The 14,958-nt window shown below is 44.1% G+C and overlaps 2 protein-coding genes across 2 annotated transcripts in view; both read left to right on the top strand.

Annotated features, from left to right (window-relative positions):
- Nucleotides 1-1,447: 1,447 nt before the first annotated feature.
- Nucleotides 1,448-5,062, top strand: LOC129838889 (kelch-like protein 42). The gene is made up of 3 exons (XM_055906142.1): nucleotides 1,448-2,695; nucleotides 2,848-3,041; nucleotides 3,226-5,062. The coding sequence occupies exons 1-3, from the start codon at nucleotides 1,932-1,934 to the stop codon at nucleotides 3,675-3,677; spliced, it is 1,410 nt and encodes a 469-aa protein (XP_055762117.1). The 5' UTR covers nucleotides 1,448-1,931; the 3' UTR covers nucleotides 3,678-5,062.
- A 2,983-nt stretch (nucleotides 5,063-8,045) lies between these two features.
- Nucleotides 8,046-14,958, top strand: part of LOC129838529 (nuclear receptor-interacting protein 2-like) — a 35,654-nt gene continuing 28,741 nt past the window's right edge. The window contains exon 1 of the mRNA XM_055905568.1: nucleotides 8,046-9,069. Within this exon, the coding sequence (XP_055761543.1) occupies nucleotides 8,914-9,069 (156 nt within the window). The 5' untranslated portion in view covers nucleotides 8,046-8,913. The remainder of the gene's footprint in view (nucleotides 9,070-14,958) is intronic.

Genomic DNA, 14,958 nt, shown 5'->3' on the forward strand with positions numbered 1-14,958 from the left:
GAATCATACAAATCACCAACATAGAAAATAAACTGGAACACCACATAGAAATAAATAAACTAGATCACCCCCAGTCACGCCCTGACCCACTTCACCATAGAGAATCAATGGCTCTCTATGGTCAGGGCGTGACACACACGCCCTCTAGACAGGCTACATGCCCTCTATAAAATCAAAACTGGAATTTTTACTCAAAACAAAAGTTGTAAAAGTATGCTAGATATTTATAGAATAAATCATATCTAGTTTGATGTTTCTGTGACAAACAGTGAATTAGTTATTGATTAATACAGTTTTAAATGGCATTTGATAGATTTTATGTATTTCCAACAAGTCAAAACTGGAATTTTTACTCAAAACAAAGGTTGTAAAAGTATGCTAGACATTTATAGAATTAATCATATCAAGTTTCATGTGTCTGTGACAAACGGTGAATTAGTTATTGATTTATACCGCTTTAAATTGCATTTGAAAGATTTTATCTATTTCCATGAAATCAAAACTGGAATTTTTATTCAAAACAAATATTGTAAAAGTATGCTACGCATTTATAGAATAAACCATATATATTTTTATGTTTCTGTGACAATCAATGAATTAGTTATTGATTTTTACAATTTTAAATTGATTTTGACTAATGTCTGTTGATTGTCTGTTGATTATCTGTTGAATGTCTGATGAAAGTCTGAATATGTGAATATAAAACCAACTTTCCCTCGGTCTAATTGACAGCGAGAACAATTTGTTTTGATATTAGGTCCACCATCTGTGTATAGACTTATTACCAATAGTGGTCACTGTTAAAATATATTACCGTTTATTTCCATAAATGATTAGGCGAACATTAAAAAATCTTACAGCAGTCTAATAACATGGAATGGGGTGAATGTTGGTTAAAATGGGGAGGCTAAATAGGCAGACAGATGAGTTAAGCATTGGGTCAAGCAGCACACCCTGGCACCACGCACCACTTTAAATGAAGCACCAGGAAGATACTGAGCTGCTGACTTGTAAGCTAACAACCACACTAAACCAGTTGTAGGCCTATCCTGATTCTCAAGAGAAGTTGTGCCAGATGCAAGATGAGACATCAATGAAGTAGAATACAAAATGACTAGGGAAATACTAGGCATCATTTTTTTAAACTTCGATCTTGCAACCTTCCAGTTACTAGTCCAACACTCTAACCACTAGCTACCTGCCGCCCTATACACTGTCTTACTTCATTGCAAGTTTATGTTGTTGATAGTTGGAAACTGTTGGTTTTAATGTACCTGGTTCCCTGAAAAGTTGGTGAAGCAAAATATAGGAACATACACTACGGGAGGCTTGCACCTGTCGAGTGCAGGTAGAGTATACCCCAAGCCAGCTGGTGGCAGCAACATATCTTGTACCATCTGCATGGCATTGTCTTTACACGAAGAAGAAAGCGGTGGTTTCCGGTTGAGCAAGCAAGTGACGCAACCCACAGGATCAAAACAGGAAATATGCTGGCCAATTTCTCCACAAAAACCAACTGCAGCTTTCTGCAGATTATCTCGACAATGCAAAGAAAGTGTTTTATCCAGTATATAAATTTTAAAAATGACCACATGGTCCAGCAAAACATCTGCTTTGGATGTACGTCGAGATAATACCCGCTGTTTTTGAAAGATAAAGAGACTAGCTAGATTTCCAAGTCACCCTTAGCCTCTTGCTAGCTAGCTAGCACACTCATAAATGAGTTGAAATGATCCAGGCATCTTCCAGACGTATGGGCTGAACATGACCATATATAGGCCTGGTGACTGCGGTGCGAATAGAGTTGCAGACCACCCCTGCGCCTGAGAAATGTAAACGGACAGGCAGTCATTAACAGATCGAGGCCGGAAGAGGACAGTGAACAAAACAGATCACTTGACAACATTATCAAGCTAACCCAACCACTAAACATGTCATCCGAACAAATAATCGTAATTGTCATGGATGACAAAACGTACAACGTCAACAAAGGCAAGTTGATAGAAAAAAGCGACTACTTCCGTGCACTGTACAGCTCTGGGATGCGCGAGTCCAGAGAGGATTCAGTGCAACTGCAGGGGCTGAGTGTGCCAGGGCTCGAGTTGGTCCTGGAGTTTATCAACACCTCCAAAGTGAAAGTAGTCAACGAGACCCTGGAAGACCTGATTGAGACTGCATCTTTTTTGCAAGTCACCTCTATCCTAAAACTCCTTTCGTCTGAAATTCGACAAGAGAATTGTGTGGAACTCTACAGCCTATCTGAGGTATATGGAACTCATGATCTACGCAACGCTTGTCTCAGATATATGAGCTGTCACTACCACCCGATGCTGCGGAGACCAGAGTTCAGCGACTTACCTGCTGCCCTGCGCAACCAGGTTAGAGAGATGCGTATGAAAGGCACGGCCACTCTGGTGGCTATCGGACTCTTCACCTGTCTGGCTCTGGACCTACCAGACCAGGACGAGCCCTGGTCAATGCTGAGATATGGGGAAGTGGAGCAGCGCTGGAAGCCGCTCGCTAACAACCTGCCCTCTGACATGGTCAATGTGAGAGGCTATGGCTCAGCCATGTTGGACAACTACCTGTTCATTGTCGGTGGGTACAGAATGACCAGCCAGGAGATCTCAGCGGCACACTCCTACAACCCCTGTAGAAATGAATGGAACCAGGTAGCCCCCCTGAACCAGAAGAGGTCAGTACAGGTCAGCTATGTGAATAGATCTCTATGCAGTCTGTCCCAGTCTTGATCTTCAATCTGTTTTGATGCTGAGCCAGCAAACTACATAGGCTACAGTATGTCTCCATCCTGTAATGTTGTTGTATATCCGTCTCTCCTCCGGTCAGGTCCAACTTCAAGCTGCTGGCGGTACGAGGGAAGCTGTATGCAGTGGGAGGCCAGTGTCAGGGCACTGTGGAGTGCTACAGCCCTGAGCAGGACTGGTGGACCTGTGTGTCGTCACTACCCGACCCCCTGGCAGAGTTCTCTGCCTGCGAGTGCCAGGGCATGATCTACGTCATGGGAGGATATACTGCCAGAGGTTAGTGGGGGTGATTTTCATTCCCATCAGAAGTGAGAACATTTTCTAAAATGCCCAATGTATACACACAGTAGACATAAAGAACTGTAGGCTACACAAATAGTGCTTGTTCATTTGACAAAATATCAACTGGTTCTTAAATTATTTTAACAAATGCTGTTTTGTTTCTCTCTGTATGAACTAGACAGGAATACCAGCGTACTCCGCTACTGCCCCACCTCTGACAGTTGGACAGTGTTCCGCTCCTGCTCGGCCCACGTGCGTAAGCAGCAGATGCTCTCGGTGGAAGATACCATCTACCTGGTGGGGGGGTACACCCACGAGCTGGAGCCGGGTCCGGGGCGACGGGCCAGCCAGACGGAGGACATGCTGACGGTGCAGTCTTACAACGTGACCACCGGGGAGTGGCTCCACCTGAAGGACAACACCTCCAAGTCGGGCCTGAACCTCACGTGCACGCTGCACAACGACGGCGTCTATATTATGTCGCGCGACGTCAGCCTGCCCACCAGCCTGGAGCACCGCGTCTTCCTCAAGTACAACATCTTCTCAGACGCCTGGGAGGCCTTCAGACGCTTCCCCGCGCTGGGCCAGAATATGCTACTCTGCTCCCTCTATCTGCCCAACGTTCTATGAGCGTTGCGGATGGAATGTAAGGATGTTTAGTTGATGCCAGTGGTCGTACAGTCCAGAGACTACATCATATGCCACAAGAGGCTTGTTTGTGCGTGCTGCGGCTACATAGCTCCCATGAAGAGAAGTGGTAACGGTAGAGCTGTAGATGGCTGCAGTAGGACAAAGTGTGGCCACATCCCTGTTGGTGGGGCAAAATATAGAAAGACACCGCTTGTTACATTATTTAAACCTTAAAGTAGCCACAAGCACAGGCAAAGCAACAGTCATGCGTTGCAGGTCAATGTCTAAGTTTGCATAGCAGCATTGGGCTATTATTGAGATCCATTTTTGGATTATTTGATTAGAAGTAGACTTGAATCATAGAACATTCCCTATTGTTTACACTGCACATAAAAAAATATATTGATTTGCAAAAATCTTCATCTTATTGTTCACTACAAACCTTAAACGCTCTCAAACGTTAAACGTTCTCACGCTAATGCAAATTACTAATAGATTTAATACATGTCATATTGGATATTGAAGAAAGTTTGTAGCCAAGAAGTGGCTTTGGTTTTACACTGCCGGTTTCGCAATGGGCGATTGAAGAACTGAAATAAAATGCTAAGCTGATGCCGGACCACAATTAATAACTAAACAAATGTTAAAACTCTTGCGTGAGAAGAAAAATGGTAGAATCATGAATGGATGAAATTGAGTAATTCATTGACTGAACATTGTTTAGAAAACAAATGCTAAGCTCAGCAGCAGTACAGTTCAATGAAATGGATAAGGAACGTGCCTTCTCCCTCACCTGGGGGGATTTTGTACAGATGAACAAGAGTTGAATTGTAAGTGACCAACCAAAACTGTCTTTTTCCCCCTTTTCCCCGTTGAATTATCAGGAAAGAGCTTTCATTAGGGTACGATAAGAACAAATTGATGAAAGACAATGAGAATGTAGTTTTGGTTTAAAGGTAGACTCAGCGATATGAAGCAGAAAAGTAAACAACATAGTGGTTCAATTTCCACAACTAAGAAGCGTAGAAGCGTGAGGCTCAACTTCTCAGCTATTTTGGTGCCCTGGCTACCACGCTGTGAACAGCGTGACGCGAACCCGTGCACAGATACTGTGTGTGACTGTCGCTCATCTCAATATCTCCGGTGCTGCTTGTGGCAACGTAACTTTGCTGAGTCTACCTTTAATTAAAGGGGATTACAAACCTTTTCTGTGGAGATGGTTTGTATGAACGCAGTCTTTCTGCTGATAATACAACTACGTTGTTTGGCTTCTAAAGATGTGTTGGAGTTTGATGAATGTACTGTATATTGTTTTGTCACCTCTGGTTTTGTTCTGACAGATGCCTTGGACTTTGACTTAAAAGAATAAAGAAAATATTCAGGGAGTAGGTGTCGTTCTGTTTTATTGTAAAAACATTGAAACCATGCATTCAGTGATTGTGCCTTTTTGGAAGTAGGAGGCTTTGCCTTTTCATCTCTGCAAGTGAAGCTACATAAAATACTTTTAATCACATCTAAACTTTTATAGTCTGGCCATATTAAGGCCTTAAGGATCAGTTAGTTATCTTTCTTCCCTGTCTTCGGTTTGGTCCTCGCTTCTGTACATCCAGGTACTTTGTCCTCTCTTTTTTTTATGTAGGTGGAACCAACAGCCTTTCTTCTGAAACGATTCCCCTCTTTCCCTTTGTAGGCGGAACTAGCGTCCTCTATTCCTAAATTATTCCTCTCTTCACATTTTGTCGTCAAAACGAGTGACCTCTTTTACAAAACTATTCCCCTCTTCCCTTTTGGAGGTGGGACTAGCTTTCTCTCTTTGTAATATATTCTCTTCTAACATTTTGGAGGCAGGACTAGATTCCTCTGTTCCTGAAGGATCTTTTGCCTTGAGGATGTCCACATCGACAGAGAAGACAAACTGCTCGTAAGCAGTGTAATCGGTGATATTACACCTTCCCAGTATATCAGCTGCATCGTCAGTCTGTCTGATTGGGGAGAAAGCCCTTATAAACTCTAGGCCTCCGTAGTTCACAGAGGTCCACTCCTTCCCTGGGAAGTCTGGCACAAAGGACCCGTCACAGAGGAACCAGTCAGTGATACTGCTGCTCTTGCTATCCCCTTGAGAGCCATGGAACTGGCCCTCAGGAAGAAACATATTGGTCAGGGGAATAGTGGAATGTTCCAGAGAGAGACTGTCCCATGTCTGCTTTCTGGGATCCAGGGTTGGTCTAGCTGGAGGGCTATAGTCCAGGGGTAGAGGGTCTGTCTGGAGGTGGGCAAGGTGGAGGAGACCCGGGGCATAAGGATGGCCTGTGAGACGGTAGTGGAGGTCTGGGATGCTGAGGGCCACACACTGCAGGTTCTGCTGTGTCAGAGGCTTCTCCGCTGTATTGGTCAGTCGCACTGTCACTGTGTATGTTGAGTAGGAGTATGTTTCCTTCATGAAATCTGCCCAATCATGAAACAAAGAATGGAACTATGAAATAGTTTGAAATAACTCTGACAAAAAATAATACATTGGTGGCTATTTCACAATTTATATAAAAAAACTATATTTACCTAAATTGAAGGCAGGATCGTCTTCTGCATAGAATGTCAGCTTCATAAGATATTTCTCTGCATAGGGCTGAACCACCTCCATGTCTTGCAGTGAATCAACACTTTGTTTATTTGAATTAAAACAAAACATTTTATACACTCTTGGTTTGTAATGTCTCTATGGAAACAATAATTTGGAAGTCATTCTGAATTCTATTGGAATGGCCCTGCACATTAGTATAATTCTAAAATAGTGGCCATTAAAACATCTGGAATTTGTCTGCTTCCTTTGAGATTTTAATCTACAACATTTGTGCAACTATGTTTACTATTTTACACAGCTGCAAATCAATGCTAAAAGCACGTTGCAACCCCCACCAAACACATCCATTTAGATTACATTTCTCTTAAACTACATAAACAAAACTAGCCTGGTCTCAGATTTGTTTATGCTTTTTGGCATTGTAGACAATTCCATAAGGAGTTGGGAAGAGAGCAAGAACAGACTGGCGCCAAGGCTAAAATACAACCTTTTTTATGTCAGCTATGCAAGTTGTGGTGTGTGAGAGTGCACATCTTCGACAAAAACCCCATGTAACAATCCACCAGGGTTAAAGAAAAATATCACCAGAAGGTGGCAGTATATCCCTGTCTGAGTATTTCGATTTTCAATACAGTCCATTTCCAATCAATCACCTTGGAAGTCCAACAGTCTCATAAATAAACACCGGTAAACAGGTTAATTACATGTGTGAAAACAATATTCTGTGCAGGGAGACATTTTAAGGACATTATACTGTGTTTGACATGTAAATGTTGAGTACATGAAACATGTATGAGGCATGAGGAAATGTACATGTATTGCGTTAGGCTACATGCATTCTTGCAACACCAGAGAAATGTTGTTTATGACTTAACCTGCTTAGCCCAAGGTCAAAAGCCTTGCAAAATATATATTACCATTTTAATAGGTTCTATTACACCGATGCTCATTGAGGGATGGATTTTTCCCCTTTTGATAATTATATATACATGAGGTTATGTATATAAATGAGGGGGGTCTGAACTGAAGGGGTTTGTGAATCTCATGCTGAAGCCTGTTCATTTATTCATGGCGCTTGATTGAGTGGAGATCAATGCTGGAGCAACCACACCAATCACACTAATCACAGACACCAATCACAGACACAACTGTAGCATAGGTGCCGGAACCACTGAAAACCCAGGGGAACTAAATGACAACTGGTTAGAACTCAGCAAAATACACATATAGCTGACAGCGTGGATCCCTCAATGTGTTATCCATAACATAGAACTACTACTGTACAGGAGTTAGAATCTCTATTGGTTGACTGCATTATAACATGTTACATCTCTGATGTGCTTTAGATGTGGCTCGGTGCACGGCTGAAGGACATTCAGGGATAAAGGCTCAAATAAATCCAAGGGGAGAGAATCTGATCTTTATGTATTTATTCAGGTAGTAAGCGTCTGATGTGATCATCTCTGATGTTCTATAGCAGCATGAGTCAGCATGTTCAGTATGTCAGCCAGGGCAGAAAGGTATTCCAGATCTGTGTGTGGAGGGTAGGGAGGTAATAAGAAGGCAGCTGGTTGCTATTCTACTTCTTTGTGTTTCCCCCCACTACAGGGCATTAACCGAGAACATGTGGGTGTCGTGTTTTGAAACTAGGCGAGATGTGTGTGTGTGTGTGTATATATATTTATGTGTGTGTGTGTCTCAGAGTGTGTGATGGAAAGAGGGCTTGAGGGGAGGGACAGGGGGTGGGTATATACTCCTCCAGAGAGCAACAATGAGAGGAAGAGACAGAATCACAGAGAGAGAGAGAGAGAGAGGAGAGAGAGAGGAGACAGAAAGAAAGCGAGGATAACGAGCGAGCAGAGAGAGAGCAGAGAGAGAGCAGAGAGAGGAGAGAGGAGAGGGAGAGAGAGAGAGAGGAGAGAGCAGAGTGAGAACAGAGAGAGAGAGAGAGAGAGGAGAGAGGAGAGGGAGAGAGCAGAGAGAGATAGAGGCGAGAGCAGAGAGAGAGTAGAGAGAAAGCAGAGAGAGGTGAGAGAGAGAGAGCAGAGAGAGAGAGAGAGAGCAGAGAGAGAGCGAGAGCAGAAAAAGGGAGAGAGACAGCAGAGAAAGAGAGGGGCACAGTTTGCTCCTGCAGCGCTGCAAGGACAGACTGCACTGACAGAGGGGACACACACAGCCCAGCCTGAAGAGAGACATGTCTACATAACAGGACCATCAGCACACTAATCATTTCTGGACACTGACAGCAACACAGAACACAAATAGATGCCAAGGACTAGCCCCTCAAAACAACCTCACCATCACAGTGAGGGAGGTCACAGTTTGAAGGTGGAACAGTTTGAAGACGGACAACGTAAAGTTGAAGGAAGACATTTGTTCTGGAAGAGACCAACTAAAACAGGAGTAATCAACAGTATCATCTACTCTCTGCGATCTATCTCTTGGAAGTGAAAAGGAGAGACTTTACAGTACAGGGCACTGGGCTGTGCTGCTCTGTCTTAAACACTCATACCCTTCTGTGCTGCTTCTGCTGCTACTGCTGTTCCAAACCAGGCTACATCAGACAGAGGTACGCTGAACGTAGCAGCTCTGCTCTACACTCTAGCTAGCTGTACTGCACTGACTGACTGGTTGACTGACTGGTTGGACTGACTGACCATGAGTGAGTCGAAGAAGGGTGATCTGGCTATCCGGGATAAAGCCATCCAAGGCCAGCAGAGGCGTCTGAAGCAGGCCACCCAGTTCACACACAAAGACTCAGCCGACCTGCTGCCCCTGGATGGGCTCAAGAGACTGGGCACCTCCAAAGATCTGGTGAGTGGCTGTCAATGTCCCATTGGACTATTCTTATTCTGTTATTGGTGGTACTGTCACTTAAATGAGTTGTATTCATTAAGTCACCGTAGCAAAATGTTTTGCAAGGGAAAATGTTTGTTTTCTGTTGAAGAATGTTTTACTACAGTGTGCCCTGCTCTTATTGAACAAGTTCCGATAGTCCCTCCCTCTTACAGTCTTTTTTCTTCTGTTTGCTGCCTTATGAATACGACCCTGGTCAGTGGCTGTGTGAAAGTCCCATTAGATCACACTCTATTGCTTGTATTGTGTCACTTTGACTCTTAGTGGTGGTGGCTAATGGTGGCTAATGGTGGCTAAATGCATTTTGGATGAGACTTGGCAGATAGAAGATGTTGAAATGAGCTTGTTTGGATAGTTAGTTGAAGAGGCTGTCCTCTGTTTGCCACCAGCTGCTTGGCATTGTTGGTGCTTTGGGGACCGTTGGGAGACAAGTTGAAAGACATGAATATTGTCACAGTATTTTGACAACACTGGGGTAAACGGTTGGCTAAATCTAACTGAATGATTTACTAGGTTTAAAATGCGGTGTAAAGTAAATGTACTAAGTCTATGACTAATGAGGTGGACGTTTGATTGACTATGATATTGCTCTGTTCTCTTGATGTCGTCATCAAAAAGAGTTGAATATCAACACCATACTGCTTTTCTATCAAACCGGTGCGATTCTTATCATGGATCTACCGTTCACTGTTGTCGCTGAAACATGGTAGGCCATGTAACTGCATAGAAGATGAAAGACCCAGTACAGTAGATGAGAGGATTGCCTGTCAAACCCTGTCAGAGAACATGGAGCCTCAGAGACACAGTGTGGCCCTCACACGTCTCCTTCCATCATTACACTAGCTATGAGGTCAGAAGGACAGAACAAACAGAGCGAGGCAAGTTAGATTAAGATGCAGGCGTACACGCACGCAGCCACCCACGCAGCCACCCACGCAGCCACCCACATTCTTCTAATCAACACACTGACAGAACACACTGTGAGACAGACCGACAGTCCCGGTTATGAAGTGTCTGTCCGTCCCCCACCATCCTCCCACTTCCTGCTCAATCAGTCCTCTCTCTCCCAGTCCTCCTCTATGGACACAAAGGCTTCCTGTGATAATGGCTTCATTGCCCCACTGTCAACTCCTGACACAGTCTTGATTAGATGGCTGCCTCCCAAATTCCCAGAACGCACTACAAGAATCTCCAGAATGACTGGAGCGGAGAGCATCAGAAGTGCGTGTGTTTACACTGTCTGTGTGTGTGTGTCTGTGTGTGTGTGTCTGTGTGCGTGTGATTACACTGTGTATTTACAGCCAGCTTTCACAGAAGGCAGCAGCATCTCCATCACTAACTTCCATCTGTCTCAACCCTCTCACATTATATCTAAATCTCATATCTAAATCTATTTCCCTTTCCTCTCAGAGTTGAATTCTCTCACAAGAGCATTGTGGGAGGATAACAAGCTGTTATTTAGAGCGAAATTAAATATTTGTTGGAGCTTGTCTGGTGCTCTGGATTCTATTCACACTCTGAGAAAATATGAAATCCCTATGCAGTGAGAGTGTCACGTTCTGACCCTAGTTATTGTGTTAATCCTTTGTTTTGTTGGTCAGGACGTGAGCTGGGTGGGCATTTCTATGTGTTGTGTTTCTATGTTGGGTTAAAGGGTTGCCTGGTATGGCTCTCAATTAGAGGCAGGTGTTTGGCATTTCCTCTGATTGAGAGTCATATTAAGGTAGGTTGTTCTCACTGTTTGTTTGTGGGTGATTGTCTCCTGTGTGTTTTCGTGTCTGTGTATGTTCACCACACGGGACTGTTTTGGCTGTTCATTCGTTTGATGTAGTCTGTTCCTGTCCGTGAGTTCTACGTGTAGTTATGTAAGTTCATGTTCAGGTTTCGTCTACGTCGTTTTCTTATTTTGTAATTTTCCAAGTGTTTTTGTATTCGTCTTTGTATTTCAAATAAATTCATTTATGTCTACTTACCTCGCTGCGTATTGGTCCACCGATCCTTCTCTCCTCTCCTCGTCCGAGGAAGAGGAAGACGACAGCTGTTACAGAGAGAACCTGGAGGTAACTATCTCCTGCATCCTAAATGGCCCTCCATGCCCTGTACACATAATGCTCTGGTCAAAAGTAGTGCACTATATACAGTAGGAAATCAGGTGCCATTTGGGATTCACCCATGGTGTCTGACTTGTAAACGAGTGTCTCCATTCTTCTGGATACAAACAAGCAATATTCAGGGGAATATTTTATTACAATGACAACAAGAGAGGATGATGCCACTGACACACTCAGGCTCTTAAGTGTATTTACAGCCACATGTATAACTTTATGCCACTTTGTCAAGATATAATGCAGTCAGAGCTGAATCTAATCCTTTCTGCATCACCTTCGAAATGCAGACCACATCTGCTGAATGGCAACATTTAATTCTACGACCTTACTGGGATAAATCCCTCTTATGCTAATACCAATTATCTGCTCATCGGAAAGAGAAAAGAACACACTCTGATTCATACCTCATTTGCTAGAAACCCCATTTGATGGAGGAAACAGGCCACAGGGGTTACAGAATGATTTGCATGTCACCATGGCACATTGTAATGGCCTCGGAGCCTGAACGGCAGAACGCCAGAGAGGCAGCCATTGTTACAGCTCCCCCGCCGTGCCTCGCTCTCCGTACTGACTGTCAAAAGCAATCACGCTCCGGGTGGAGACATGGCTAAAGTGAATTGTAGAAAAGCAGCAGGAGTGTCCCTAAGGTGCGTGGGGCTACTCTGAGACCAAACAGAAGCCAGCTGATAGGCACCAACAGAGTAGTGATGTCACCTCACAGCTGAATAGACAGACAGTATGTGTGTAGATGTGTGTTTGTCTGTCTGTCATTCTGAAATAGTGTTCATATTTCAAGAATGCTTTATTATCAGTCTCATGGGTTCCTTCCCCTATTAAGGAATGATGAAGCCATTTGTCCTCATTATCATTCTCAAGTCATTAAAATAGAACTATTCCTGGTGTAAAAACACACATTGAACCGCACAGGGCTTCTTTAGATGTAGCCTGGTTTGCCACTCCACTTCAACTGAGCAAATACATCATTTAACAGTAAAGAGCCAGTTATACGAGTGAATGAGTTTGGCTTCTCTCTCTCTACCTCCCTCTCTCCCTCTCTGGCACTGGTAATCATCCTAGACCAGAGCCAGGGAGCAGTGAGCATGAAAAGGGCAAAGACAACCCACCATTCAATCGCAAGAGCGAGGGAAGGGAAAAGCAGAGTGGAGGAGGGTGGGGACAAGAGAGGAAGGGGTAGACTGTGGCCCCTTTTAGCACAAGTGTTATTTATATCAGAAAGCCATGAGTTCTAGAAAAACAGTGAGGAAGAGAGGAAGCAGAATCCCTCTCGCCACTTCTCAGTTATATCCCTCCATCTGCTCTGCCTCCCACTCTTTTTAACTTTGTGTGAATAAATGTGAGTGTATCTGTGTATCCTCTCTCCTGACAGACGCAGTGAGACCTGTCTAATTGGGAGGCTCCAGGTGTCTCTGTCAGGTCAGAGCCGGGCTGCAGCGTCCGCATGCTCCAGTGTGGAGCAGAATGTAGAGCACCTTCCCTTCTCAGCACCACACTGCAGTATAAAGCTCAGAGGAGTGCATTACACCACCAGGCAAACAAACCCAGCAGGGCATTTCCATCTCCACATCAAGTGGAAGTGTCTGGGCTTGGTTTTAATTGGTGGTAATTATCTCATTAAATTGTTTATAACATCCAAGAACGACAACATTAGACCAAGTTCTCTCCCAGAAGGCGACATAGCACCTTCACTCACTCGATGTGATCCCTTGACATTTCCCTAAGAAGTTTGAGAAAAGTGCCCTAACTCTGACTGTGGAGGGCCATGGTGAATTGATTCAGGAGACATCTCAGGAAGGTTCTAGTGATTACCATTAGAACCCAGCACTGAGCCAATTAGCCTGGCTGACAAGAGCGGAGGTGAGCCCCCCTCTGACTTCAGCCAGGCGAGGACCCTTCTCTCTATCCCTCCACCCTCTCTCCACACTCTTCCTACCTGTTTCTCTCTCTCTTCTTGGCACTCTCTCACCCTCCACCCTCTCTCCACACTCTCTTCCTACCTGTTTCTCTCTTCTCTGCACTCTCTCACCCTCCACCCTCTCTCCACACTCTCTTCCTACCTGTTTCTCTCTCTCTGCACTCTCTCACCCTCCCCGCTCTCTCCACACTCTCTTCCTACCTGTTTCTCTCTTCTCTGCACTCTCTCACCCTCCCCGCTCTCTCTCATCCACTCTCTCCCTCTCTCAGTTGTCAAAAGCTTTGATGTGCGGCAGCAGACAGACAGCCGCCTAAAAATACCTGGGTGAAACAGACAGGCACAGAGACCGAGGGGATGGCAGAGGGAGAGATCGAGAGTAGAAAGAGAGAGAGACAGGGAGGGGAGGGAGAGAGAAGAGAGGAGAGAGAGAGCAGATGTGTCGTTGGCTACACCCTGATGGTTTGTATGACAGGAAGCCAGCGGCTGGGGACCTTGATCCAAATGGAAAAGCAGGCATTAGCAGAGTCATGTGACTTCAGCCATGACAGAGAGAGGAGCCTGTTGCAGTCAGATAATTAGCCCACACGGCAATTAGGCTCTAATCTCTCAGAGCGAGTGAGAGAGAGAGAGAAAAGAGGACATGCCATGACAAAAGGGAGGGAGGGAGAGAGAAAGAGAGAGTGAGCATCATAGTGACCGGTTTGAACTGGAACACTGTGGACGTGTTCCGAGGGAGGTCACAGCAAGGCACTCATCAGCCGAATCAGCAGTCTGCAATATGTATGAAGAACACAGAGAAACAGTGTGTGTGTGTATATGTATGTGTATTTGAGGAGGGCTTGAAATTATGCAAGATGGAATGCTAGAATATGACAGACAGGATACAGACAGAGAAGGACGAGGTCATTGATGATTGATATTCTATAAACGTCCAAGTTGTTTTTCCTCTTAACCTTTTGTGCCATGTCTAGTGGTTTGACTGGACTGGTTGTCTAACTGGGTCAGTTTGCTTCTGTATCTAGTCAATTTGAATATTTAAAAAAAACTAAACAATGGCCATCTAGCCTATGGGGAACAACAGTTGGTATTCATCAATAGTGTTATACAGTGTTAACAACACTCATAGAAATATTACATGTCATGCCAATAAAAAGTGTATTTCAATCTCTACTCCATACTTTCAGTACCAGAAAGGCTAAGGGAAGTTATACTCTTTAATTACAGCTAATTTATTTCTAGAGACCAACTAGGGGAGGGACAGGAAGGGACAGGAACCTTCACATCCTTTGTACATGTTTAACCAACCATCACAAATCACTATTTAAGACTCATCCAGTCATCATCTCTGTTGGCTGAAATGAATGACGGCTAACCATGATATCAGCCAATATAATTTAATCTGCATGAACGCTGATGGATGCAGACAAAGATTAGCCTAATTCATAGCAGGGATGCCAATTCCAAGTTAACCACTTAGCCAATAAAGACTACCACCTATCAGCATGCATTTACAACCATAACGGTGTTGCGTAGCATAATGTCTGATGTATGACTGCTACCTTCTCCCAGGGGGTTTCAATAGGGGTAACTCCATATTTAGTGTGACAAATCAAATAAATACCTTGTATGAGCTATTTGGCAAAACGAGACAATTTTACATGTACTCATGCTTTTGCCATTTGACGGTTGGCACAAAAGGGACGTGTCCACTGTGACAGCTGAAACGGAATAAATAATCAACGTTTATTTGCGGTATTTGGTCGATATATTCTTTTGTTGTTGTTGCAAAAGCCCTGAAATCCTACT

Source organism: Salvelinus fontinalis, chromosome 39 (genome assembly GCF_029448725.1).
Source record: "Salvelinus fontinalis isolate EN_2023a chromosome 39, ASM2944872v1, whole genome shotgun sequence".
In the NCBI taxonomy this organism is placed as follows: Eukaryota; Metazoa; Chordata; class Actinopteri; order Salmoniformes; family Salmonidae; genus Salvelinus; species Salvelinus fontinalis.

Excerpts from the sequence above, each read along its gene's own strand:
- LOC129838889 (XM_055906142.1), top strand. The coding sequence starts at position 1,932 with ATGTCATCCGAACAAATAATCGTAATTGTCATGGATGACAAAACGTAC. Across the intron at positions 2,696-2,847 it reads GCCCCCCTGAACCAGAAGAG|GTCCAACTTCAAGCTGCTGG; the intron begins GTCAGTACAGGT and ends TCCTCCGGTCAG. Across the intron at positions 3,042-3,225 it reads GGGAGGATATACTGCCAGAG|ACAGGAATACCAGCGTACTC; the intron begins GTTAGTGGGGGT and ends TGTATGAACTAG.